This window comes from Chiloscyllium plagiosum, chromosome 25, assembly GCF_004010195.1.
Source record: "Chiloscyllium plagiosum isolate BGI_BamShark_2017 chromosome 25, ASM401019v2, whole genome shotgun sequence".
Lineage (NCBI taxonomy): Eukaryota > Metazoa > Chordata > Chondrichthyes > Orectolobiformes > Hemiscylliidae > Chiloscyllium > Chiloscyllium plagiosum.
Genome location: NC_057734.1, coordinates 24,264,235 through 24,277,062, shown reverse-complemented (window position 1 = coordinate 24,277,062; position 12,828 = coordinate 24,264,235). Strand labels below are relative to the sequence as shown.

The 12,828-nt window shown below is 38.6% G+C and overlaps 1 protein-coding gene across 1 annotated transcript in view; it reads left to right on the top strand.

Annotated features, from left to right (window-relative positions):
* LOC122562410 (coiled-coil domain-containing protein 63-like) overlaps positions 1-12,828 on the top strand; it is a 90,236-nt gene that overhangs the window by 64,883 nt on the left and 12,525 nt on the right. The window contains exons 6-9 of the mRNA XM_043715267.1: positions 2,429-2,610; positions 4,213-4,370; positions 8,344-8,567; positions 11,647-11,721. Of these exons, the coding sequence (XP_043571202.1) occupies positions 2,429-2,610; positions 4,213-4,370; positions 8,344-8,567; positions 11,647-11,721 (639 nt within the window). The remainder of the gene's footprint in view (positions 1-2,428; positions 2,611-4,212; positions 4,371-8,343; positions 8,568-11,646; positions 11,722-12,828) is intronic.

Below are 12,828 nucleotides of genomic sequence, written 5' to 3'. Positions count from 1 at the left end.
CCCATGACTTCATTCTTGCTCAGGAGTCATGATGCCACATTCTGTCTAATGTTGCCTTGAGGTCAAAGGCAGTCATTCATGCCACCAGGTCGGCACCTCATTTTCAGGTTTGTCTGGTTCTGCTCCTGGTACAGTATTCCTACAATCTGCCTTGAACCAGTGTTGGACATTGTCTCAATGGTCATGGTGCTGGATACTGTTAGTGCCAGATATACTCAAGTGGGAGCTGGACATGGCCCTTACAGATAAGGGGATTGAGGGCAATGGAGAGAAAACGGGAGAGGGATACTGAAATTATATGATCAGTTACGATCTTATTGAATGGCGGTATAGGCTTGAAGGGCCAAATGGTCCACTCCTGCACCTATTTTCTATGTTTCTATGTATGCTAATGAATATGCCAGGCCATCAGGTTACAGATTATGATTGAATACAGTCCTGATACTGCTAATGATGAACAGCATCTCATGTATTCCCAGTTTTGAGGTGCTAAATCTGTTCTTACTCTCTCCCATTTAGCCTGGTAGTAGTGCTATACAACATGTACGAGAATCCCTCAGTTTGAAGATGGGACTATGTCTCCACAAAATAGTTACTTCTACCAGTGTTATCATTGACAGATACATTTATGATAGGTAAATTGGTGAGGACACAATCAAGACGGTTTTTCTCTTGTTGGTTCTCTCATCAGCTTCCACAGCCCCAGTTTTACAGGTTATGTTACTGACTCAGCCAGTTCATTCAGTAAGGTAAAACATGACTGTGAAATTGTGATCTATCTCAATGACAAAAATCGAAGTTCTCATCTCAAAGTATATTTTGTACTCTTCCTACCCTCAGCGCTTCTTCCAAGTGTCTTTAACATGGAGAAGTACTGAAGCATCAGCCGAGGGAAGATAGTGGGAGGTAATCAGGAGGCAGCTTCCTTGCCCATGTTTGACTTGATTAAACTTCATGGGGTCAGAAGTCAATGTTGAGGACTCCAATGGTAACTCCCTCCCAGCTGTATACTACCGTGCCACCACATTTGGTATGTCTTTCCAGGTGTTGGGATAGGACACTTAAAGAGCTTATGATGGAGGAATGGGAAATCGGCTGTAAGGTATGATTCAGTGAGAATGAATGTTATGCTATTTACTCATCTATGGGACAACTGTCCAAATTTTGACATAAGTCCCCAAATGATATGAGATACTGGGCATGGAGGCACACATGTGGCACGTGATTAGGAGGGAAGGTCGCAACTTACCTCTTTACATTCTGCTCCTTAAAATTATTCTCTGACACAAGAAAGTCTCCAGATGGAAATTCAGCCTTACCTGCTCCTGGTTAACCCTTTGTCTGCTTTAACTCCCTGACTGGCATGAGTCGAATGAAGTGAAGTGACAACTGTTTTCAGCTCCTGCATTAAACACCATTCACTGGTTGCTGCAGCTTTATATGCTTCGTAGTGTGTGTCAACACCAAAAGTGGGCTGAGTTTCAAACATGATCATTTCTTTATCTTCAAAATTGCTTATCTTTATCTATAGCAACATTACTTACCTGCGCTCCCACCTCATTTTAATTGCTGTCAATGTTTATCCATGTATTAATTTTAATTTGTTAATATCCACCTTGTTAACATACGGTCCCATACCATTCATAAACTCTGTTTAAAACTTGTTATATCCTGTACCATTTTATTCACCATTATGCACTACCTTTTCTTTGTCTCCCCGTGAATTGAATTTAAAATCCTGAATTCAATTTCCAATCCTTTTCGGTTCTGACTGTACACTCACTTTAGATGTTTCTGCAGTTTTTTGTTCTTTCTCACATCATTTAGTGCTCTGACTTGGACCTTTTGTTCATTGTTCAACCCCACTGTGTCCCTACATTCAGAAGCTTCAGTGGCTACAGCCTAACTACTTAGAATTTCCTTCCTAACCATTCTTCATTTCTTTCTGTGGTCTTAAAAGACTCTGAAAACCACCTTTTGAAACAATTGTTCAATCAGCTCTGCTTCTCCAGCTCAGAACCAATTTTAAATGGCAAAATGCCTTGGGACTTCCTTTTAAGTTATCCTAACTGGAAATAGAATCCTTGCCTTTAATGTATTGTTTGCTGTTGCTGCACTCTAGTGAATCTCCAGACCCAGAGTGAAGTCCTACAAGGTTTATACTTGGATATTACAGGACATAATAATCATGAAATGAGAAAAAGCCATTGGTCTCGTATTTTGAGAAACATTACTAGTTTACTTGTTATTTGTCAGAACAATATTGTTGTTAAATTTTATAAAAATGAAATGTAATTTTGCAAGGAATAATCGTAAAAGTTCAATTGGTCTCAAACACCTACCTTGTGCAAATCAAATGAGGCCAATACAATTGCCATTTTGAAAAATGACTCATCTTTCTTACCTTGAACCTTGCACTTTCTTTTAGTCAACTATAAAGTTTAACACAATTCTGACTGAAAATCGGAAGCTTCGTGAAGAAATCAATATCCTGAGGGTTAATAAAGAAATTTATACCAAACTCTACAATAAGCTCAGTACAAAACTACAAGAACAAAAAAAAATAATGAAAGAAATTGTTGAGGAATCTGTGCAAGCTTATGATCAACGGTGAGCACTCATCTAGCCAGTACCAGGTTAGAAAGCAAATGAAACTTTAGATTTATGTTTTAAATTGGTATGTTGAGTTTAGGGAACTTCATGGCTTTTTAAATAGCTGTTTCAGTCACAGAAAACTGAAGCATTATTCATTCTTTCAAGTGTCAGCACAAAAGGTTTCACAGCTGGTTCAATGCTGAAATAACAAGTTTGGCAAATGGTGACAGGCTGAATAATGTTAACACTGTGTTCAGTTCCTAACCTATATTTTCAGCCAGTAAGGCAGTTCATGAGATGAAAATTCAAAAATAGACATTGATTGTTAATGAACAGTGATAAAACGATAAACACAAAAGAACATTCAGAATATTATTTGTAAACTCAGAGCTATCTAAATGCAGCAATTTACACATTGATTTTGTTTTGACTTGGATCAAGGCTAAAAGACTTGACTGTTGAAGCCTTGCAGTGTCAGCATTCTAGTTATGTTTTTTTTAAACTGATGCAGTTGAAAAATTGCCCTGGTTCTTTGTCTCCAGTTCTTGAGGAATTATGCAACTCTTCTCCCGAGTTTTGTCTTATAACTTTGAAGTGCATTTCATTAATATTCATCAATTAATCATGGTGATTGTACTGAAAATAATTATTTTACCACTTCAATTTGCCTTCTTATCTGCTGAAGGCATTGACTCATACTGACAAAGGGTCAGTTAGACTCAAAACGTCAGCTCTTTTCTCTCCTAACAGATGGTGCCAGACCTGCTGAGATTTTCCAGAATTTTCTCTTTTGGATTCATACTGGAATGTAGTTTTGAAGGCACAGGCCACATTCTTGCATCTTGCCCACATAATCATTTGTCAGGAACCAGCCTGTTTTCAGATCAACATCAATTTTGACATGGTAGAATTGGATCACTCCAGAATTGATTCTGTCCCTAGGTTGAATTTTTGTACTTGCTTTATAGGCTGTTTTAATTTACTTGATGGGGTTCAGTCGAGGGAATTGTTCTTCAAGGACACTGATTCAATTATGGGACACTTGGCACTGCACATCTGACATCAGTTGAAATACAGAACTGGGGCATCACTGATTGTGAGGGTCAGGTGCATACCAGGCATTGCACTTCTGACTAAACTACTGTGGAGAGCCTGAATGTGTTTTGTTTAGAAGCTGGTAGAAGAAGCAGCTGTTGAATCCTGTTCTAAACTGGGCCACTTGAGAAAGATGATGAATGGTGACAATGTAATTTAATGCAGGAAGACTAGCACTTGCAGACCCCTGAGGCTAGGTTCCACTATTTTAATTTAGAAGTGATGCTGCTTCTGTGGAACCTTGAACCTAAAACATGTTGCCTTATTTTAGAAGGAAGCAAATTCAGGGATCTCTGTGTTCAAAGACCAGCTGTGGATAAGATTGACTAATATCCATGATCCATAAGGCAGATCTCCCTAGTCAGTGACTCGTGATTAAAGAAGTTGGACATGTACAGAAAGCTAAAACAATATCTATGCCACTCAAAATTGGGTCTGTGCATAATGGTTCTTAAAAGCTCTACTTCCAATTGGCACAATTTCTGTAATGTTTAAATAAGTAAATTTTTTTTTCATTCCTAGGATGGAGGCAGAAACGAGAATAAATGCTGTAAAGGAACGAAGTGCAAAAGACATCCTTTTGTATAATACAGAGATAAAAGAACTAATGCGTATTATTGATCATGAGGCAAAACTTAAAGACTTTATGCTGATTAAATTTCGGCAACTTACAAGAGAAGGTATATGGGAAGTTTTTTTGCAAATTTGAAAAATTATATTTTTGATCTGCTGAAATAACATGAGTTAGACCTGGTATCTCAAGCACTTGATATTTCTTCCCACCAGAAATTCCAAGTCTCAGTTTTTATTAAATTCATGCCTGGGTCATGGACAAATCTGGAAAAGCACATTTATGCCATCCATTCTTGATATAAGTAAGTGTTGATGGGTCTACTTCTTCAAATGCTACAGTCCTAGTGCCAATTGTGCTACTGCAATATTGAAATATACGAATTCCAGGATAATGGTACATAATAATGGTTGGTTATATATGTGTGTGGCATGTTCTTGTCCTGCTTGGTTACAGAGGTTGCAACATCTGTTGAACTAATCCTGAGCTGGATATTACATGTCACCACTGGGTGTGTTTTTGATGAGAGGGCATGTAAAATAGATTGGGTAGGTTGCCCACCACCTTCTCATCACTTCAATCCCTTAATACAGGGTTTATGGGTACTAAAATCAGGAGCCTGTCCACCATATTAAAAGTAAATAATTAAGATTGAATGAATTTGTTAAAAACTCATTTGATTCTCATAATATTGTTGACATGGCAGTCCTGGCAGTGCCCACTAGAGAGCCCTGGCACTGACAGAACTATTAGAGTTACTGGCCAGTAGATTGGCTGGTAGCTCTGGACAATGGAAAGCCTCCCCACTCTGCAACACTTTCGTCCATCTACAGCATGTTATGTCAACTCATCACCAACATTTCCTCAGAGGATGGGAGGGAATGAACCATCAGCCCCCTGAATCTCTGCTGTCCATCCTTTAGATTGTGCATACTGTCTTTGTGATATGTATGCTTGACAAGGTGTGCCAGTGATGTGTGTTTGTTTGCACTTTTTTATAGAACATATTTTAGGAACACGTGCTCCTACCTCCTATCTAATTCCAGATCGTAATGATATGCTCATTTCACTTAGTGCCTGCTTTTCACTTTCCTTCACATCCCTTATGGAACAACCTTCCTGGTCAGTAGACAGACTTTGGATGAAGGAATGGGCAGCATGGGAATTTGTGCACAGCCCCTGCACAGCCAACCTTCTCCATGTACTTGTGAAGAGACATAATAAATACTGCACATTACTGAGTAGTGTCTCCTTTACAAACTGGGTGGCAGACTTACCACTATAAACTCTGCAAATGATGAGTCTGTTGTTTGTGTCTGAAGATTTGCATTCACCTAAATAAGTAAATTCTTAAATTTAGACATAGCGACCAAGGATTAATATCATGAAAAGTAGTTGAAGTAAGTTACTTTGTAAGGCTGCTTGAACATCCATTTGCTTAAGTGTGAATACATTTCAGGGAAGAAAGATTCTTCTTTACTTTGTGTCTGAAAATTATAGCACAGGTTTCAATACTGATTTTTTCAAAATTCATTCATGGGTATGTGAGCAAGCTGTCAGGCCAACATTTATTGCACATAGGCGAAAGTGAGGACTGCAGATGCTGGAGGTTAGAGCCAAGATTAGAATGGTGCTGGAAAAGCACAACAAGTCAGGCAGCATCCGAGGAGCAGGAGTAAGCGTTGATGAGCCTACTTCTTTAAATGCCAATTGTGCTACTGCAATATTGTAATATACAAATTCCAGGATATTGGTACATAATAATGATCGATTATATGTGTCCATGTCAGGTTCTTATCTATTCCTGATGAAGGGCTTTTGCCTGAAACGTCGATTTTCCTCTCCTCGCATGCTGCCTGACCTGCTGTGCTTTTCCAGCACCACTCTAATCTTGACTTATTGCACATGCCTAGTTACTTTCTTCGACAGCTGTAGTCATTGGGACACCTAAAATGCAGCTATGAAAGGTATTCCAGGACTTTGTCCTGCTGAAAGTAAGGGAAAGGCAATAAAGTACAAGTCACAATGGAGTGTGACTTGGAGGAGAGCTTGCAGGTGGTGGTGTTCCCATGTATCTGCAGCCCAGACTTGAAACACTCATTCTATTTCTCTCCAAGATACTGCCAGACCTGATGAGCTTCTCCAGCATTTTCCATATTTGCTTGCAGCCCTTTCCTTTTAGAAATTGTATGCTGCAAGTTTGGAAGGAGTTACCTAAAAGCATCTTGTAGATGGTATCCACTGTGCTTCAGTGCTGAAGAGATTGGATTGAATGTTAATTAAATCAGCTACTTTGTCTGGCTTTGGATGGTGCAGTATGTCTTGAGTGTTCTGGGACTATGCCTATCAAGCAGAGTGGAGGGCATTCCATTACACTCCTGAATAGTATCCTGTACATGGTGGATGTGGGGGAAATAGGAGGTAAACTACCTACCATCGAATTCATAGCCTCTCACCTGCTGTTGTAGTTATAGTATTTATAGATATTTCTAAACAATATAATTCAAAGATATTATTAGATAGCTCTGAATCAGAAATGGGACTTCAACCCAGTCCTCCTGGCTCAGAGACAGGGACAATACTATTGTGCCGCAAGCCTTGATCAGAGAATTTGTATGGCTGGTCCAGTTCAGTTTCAATTATAACTCCCAAGATATTGAAAGTTAGGGATTAATTGATGGTAATGGCAGTAAACATCAAGGAGAGATGGTTAGATTCTCTCTTGTTGGACACGGTCATTCTCTGGCATATGGTGTAATGTTATCTGCCATTTGTCAGCCCAAGCCTGTATGTTATTTGGATCTTGCTGCATATGGACTCAGGCTGCTTCAGCACCTGAAGATTGCAAATGGCACTGAAAATTGTACATTCATCAATTTCTGCACTTATGAACTTACAAAGGGGAGGAGGTAATTAATGAAGCAGCTGAAGTTGGTTGGGCCTAGAACATTACCCTGAGGAATTCATGGGTTCATCTGGTACAGTGATAGTGTCCTTAACACTCAGACCAGGGTGCCTGGCTACAAAGTCATTTGCTCCAGAGGTATGGAATAGCATCTTGAAGCAGATTCTGTAGGAAAATTTCGACCCCTAGGAACTCCTGAAGTTCTGTCCTTGGATTGAGATCATTGACTCTAACACTTACAACATCTTCCATTGTGCTAGGGTATGATTCCAACCAGCAGAATGTTTACCCTAATTGCCAATGATTCCAGCTTTGCCAGGACTCCTCGATGCCATACCACATCAAATGATGCCATGATGATAAGGGCTGTCACTTCCACCTCACTTCTGGGGTTCAGCTGATTTGTCCATGTTTGGACCAAGGCTGCAATGAAGTCAGAGGCTGCATGGCCTTGTGGAACCCAAACAGAGCATCAGTGAGCAGCTTATTATTGAGCAAGTGCAGCTTTATGGGTCTGTCAATAACCCCTTCCATCACTTTGCTGATGATCGAGAATAGACTGATGGGGCGGTAATTGGCTGGGTTCGATTTGTCCTGTGTTTTATTTACAGCTCAAATTTTTGGGTAGATGCCAGTGTTGTAGCTATACTGGAACAACTTGGTTCAGGGCACGGCTGCTTTTGGAGCACAAGTCTCTATTTCCATTGCTAGAATGTTGTCAGGTCCCATAGCCTTTGCAGTATCCAATGTCTCCAGGCGTTTTTTGATTTGCAAACATCTACTTTTCATATTTGAGTAGCCTTATTATTATTGTAACAAATGTTTTTGTTTCACTATTATAACTTGTGAGGCTTTCATTTTCTTGCACTTATTAGGATCCTGAAGGTTATATCATTGAGATAAAAAAAGACTCCTTTTGTACCTGGCTGTGTTGTTACAATTCTCGAAGTGCTAGACGGTGTGACTTAGAAACAAAAATGGAAGTGTTTAATTTTCTAACCATAGACATTACTGTCATTGATGATTGCAAAAAAATTACAATGAAAGGAACAAAAATAGTATGCCAGAAAATCTATACAGAAATGAAAATTCATAATGATGGAAAAAGCTATTAATAACTGACCACATGAATCCAAATTCTATTAAGATCTTTTAAAAACAATTTTTGCATTCCTAGATCATTCCAAGGATAAAATTGGCAAGAAAACAGCGCAAGAAATTGAATATGAAGCTTATGAAGAAGTATATCATCAACTCAGAAATCTGACTGGAAAGGAAAACCTTTACAATCTAGGCCCTGAGTTTGTTGCCACGGAGGAGAAGAACTATGCACTATTTAATTTTATAAATGAAATTAACATTCAACTGGAACATAAACAAGAAAAGATCCAAAATATTAAGGTATGTACAATATTGTCATGACAACACAAAGCACCAATTTTCTTTTTGTAATGATGTTTCATTTTTGTTTCACAAAGAATTACAGCTATGCAAATACACAGACAGTAGATTACATCATCACTGAACAATTTATCCAGCAGCAGTGTACAATACAGGAATGACTTGAAGATGAATGTAGGAAATAGGAGGATAAGCAGACCCTTTGGTCTATTGAGCTTTTTTTGCTATTCAATACAATATTGACTGATCTTGGGCTTCAGCTTCATTTTCCTACTTGTTCCTATATCTCTTGACCAAAAGTCTGTCTGTGCTGTTCTTAAATATATTCAATGATGTAGTATTTACAATACTTGTGGTATAGAATTCCAAGGATACATCTCTGTCCAAAATGACTGACCCCTTATCTTGAGACTATGCCTAATGGTTTAGACTCACCAACCTGTAGAAACAATGCCTCAGTATCAACCCAATTAAACACCTTCAATATATTGTATGTTCTAATAAGTTACCTCTTGATCTTCTAAAATCCACCAAATATAGCTCCAATTTACTCAGACTCTTTTCATAGGACAACCCCCTCAACCCAGGGATCAATCATTGCATCCAATGCCAAGATATATTTCTTTAAATTTGGAGAACGAAACTGAAATTATTATTCCAGATTTGTCCTTTTCAAAGCTCTGTTCAAGAGTTGTCACAAGATTTCTTTATTCCCATATTTCATTCCCTTGCAATAAAGGCTAACATGCCATTTACTATCCTAAATGCTTGTTGTACCTGCATGTAATCACTTGTATTCCTTGTATGAGCACACTTAAATCCATCTGAACCTCAATATATACAAGTTTCACACCTTTTAAAAAATATTCTGCTTTTCTGTTTTTGTTATTGTGTATGCTTTTCTATTCATACAACCAAAGCAATTAGCCTCACACTTAGCCACATTATACTCTATTTGCCATCTTGTCACCCAGTAAATTAATCTCTATATATTTCTTTGCAGCCTCTCTGTGTCGACTGCATAGCCTACTGTTATACCTAACTTTGTGCCATCAGCAAACTTAGATATATTACTCTACCTGTGCATCTAACTCATTAATGTCGGTTGTAAATGACTGAGGGCCAACAATGATTCTTCTGTCACTCCTCCAGTCACAGCCTGACAACTTGAAAATGCCCTGTTTGTGCCTTCCATGAAAGTAACAAAGTTTCAGCATTCATTACTGTTGAAGACCACAATTAATATTCTTCTGAATCTAGTAGGATGCATGAGGAAGTACAATGTATTACAGTTCCAATGAGGTAGATTTTCAAATTGTAATGTAATTTTTGAGCAAAACTTGGCATTATGAATTTGACATAAATTACAAAAAAAGGCCTAATTTAATTTCCGTTGTTTGCATTTTATCACCATCATGCATTGAAAATCTACCTCCCTGTGCTGTGCCATGAAGTAGTAGAAACTTAGTCAGAGGATAACACCAAACTGAGTACGGTCACATCTTACAGAAAGGGAGTGATCTCTTCATCACACGCCCATACTGTTTTTCTGGATTTGATGGCCAGTTGTAATGGCAGAGGCCTAGAAGCTAAATATGCACCTTACTGACTTATACAAAAAAAAGAAACTGATAAACTAATAGACTTAATGGGAGTGACATTGATCTTTATCAGTAGCAGGTTTGAAGTTACAAAAGAATAAATTGTATTCCTGTGATACCTTACCACCTTTTCAGACATTCCAAATTACTTTATAAGCATTGGATTACACAGCCCTGGTGTTGTATTTTCATGTAACAAGCTCTCACAAACAACTAATGAGAGGTCACGCTTTCAAGGTGAGAGGTGGAAAGTTTAAGGGGGATACACACGGCAAGTACTTCACACAGAGGGTGGTGGGCATCTGGAATGCGTTGCCAGCAGAGGTGGTAGAGGCAGACATGGTAGATTCATTTAAGATGCATCTGGACAGATGCATGAGTAGGTGGGAGCAGAGGGATACAGATGCTTAGGAATTGACCGACAGGTTTAGACAGTACATTTGGATTGGCTCAGGCTTGGAGGGCCGCAGGGCCTGTAAATTTTCTTTGTTCTTTGTTCTAATGAACAGGTAATTAAATCTGAGGACAAAAGTTGGCCAGGATACTGAAAGAGCTCCCTGTTCATCTTCAAGTTTTCCATGAGATCTTTTACATTTACCTCAGCAAAGGGAGACAGCCACATTTAACATGGCGTTCAAATTACGGTGCCTTTGAAAATACAGCATTCCATCAGTGTTGCACTGAAGTGTCAGCCTATATTATATCCTCAATTCCATTGTTGTGAATTGAATGATTTTTTAGGAAATATGTATTTTTTTTATTTAGCAGTGCTAATTGTGAGCTTGGTTGGCTAAACTTTGATGTTCTTTTAACATCAAGTATGCTACTAACACTAAAAATAACCTTTGTTCTTTGAACAGCATCTCTGGTGCAAGCACTAGCTTTGATTCATGTTCTAATCTCAGGCACCATCCATCAGCCAGTGCTTTAAAATTAATTCATCTTTCCGAAGAGTTTAGCAGGTAAAGAAAATATGTGATCTGGTACAAAGCCATATAGACTGCAGAAAACCTCGTAGGTAAAAACAAGGACTGCAGATGCTGGAAACCAGAGTCTAGATTAGAGTGGTACTGGAAAAGCACAGCAGGTCAGGCAGCATCCGAGGAGCAGGAAAATTGATGTTTCGGGCAAAAGCCCCGATGAAAGGCTTTTGCCCGAAACATCGATTTTCCTGCTCCTTGGATGATGCCTGACCTGCTGTACTTTTCCAACACCACTCTAACCTAGACTGCAGAAAACCTCATGTTTGGTCTTTGAATACAGTAGAGTCTTCATTATCTGATTGACAAACTTCCTTCTTCTGAACATCCAGGAAAATTTTCATGAAATAATGAGAAATCAAAAATACATACTGTTTAATATTGATCTTGATCTCTGCACTAAGAACATATCATAACATATAAGTCACTAACAATGACATTTAGGACATTAATTTTCAACAAATTTTGTTCACTTATTATTGTATTTTTAATATACAGAATGAAATATTGCAAATTGAAAATCAGCGCAAGCAAAGTGAGGAAGAATTGCATGGTTCAATAAAGGAAGTAGAGGTATCATTGCTCTCTCTCGTAATGTAGAAAGATCATGTGTTCTTAATTGGTCTAGACTGAAATATCTTCATCTATGTCGCTACTTTTTCTCTTTAACTAAACTGTCTGTTTCAGTCCCTCTTCCATCTCTCTATATCTCTTGTTATTTAACTGACTCCTTAGCACACAGTAGAGCAGTTGACTTTACTCTGATAAAAAGATACTCTGATAGAATAATTGGAAGTAGAGGAAGAGAAAATAAAGAAGGTGTATCATTAGTATAAGGGTAAGATGTGAACAGGTCTCAAGGAGCCACTCATATCTATTATTGTTATCAGAGAATGTTTTAAATTATTTGATAAGATTAATCATAGGAATAATCCCAACAAGAAAGAAACAAAGATTCTCATTTATGTAAGGTCTTGTTATATTGTTAGGAACATCTCAAAGAATTCAAAAGTCGTGAGGTGATGTTGCAGCTGTATAGGACCTTGGTAAGGCGACATTTGGAGTACTGTGTGCAGTTCTGGTCGCCTCATTTTAGGAAAGATGTGGAAGCTTTGGAGAGGGTGCAGAGAAGATTTACCAGGATGTTGCCTGGAATGGAGAATTGGTCATACGAGGATAGGTTGAGGTTCTAGGCCTTTTCTCATTGGAACGGCGAAGGATGAGGGGTGACATGATAGAGGTTTATAAGATGATCAGGGGAATAGATAGAGTAGACAGTCAGAGACTTTTTTCCCCGGGTACACAGAGTGTTACAAGGGGACATAAATTTAAGGTGAAGGGTGAAAGGTATAGGGGGGATGTCAGGGGTAGGTTCTTTACCCAGAAAGTGGTGAGGGCATGGAATGCGCTGCCTGTGGGAGTGGCAGAGGCAGAATCATTGGTGACCTTTAAGCGGCAATTGGATCGGTACATGGATAGGTGCTTAAGCTAGGACAAATGTTCGGCACAATATCATGGGCCGAAGGGCCTGTTCTGTGCTGTATTGTTCTATGTTCTATGTTCAAAGCATTTCTTCAATAACTTTTACAGTAGCTGGTACAAAGTCAAATAAAGTAGCTAATTTGCATAACACAATCCCAAATGCAGCATGAAAATTAATAAGTAGAAAATGATCTTTTT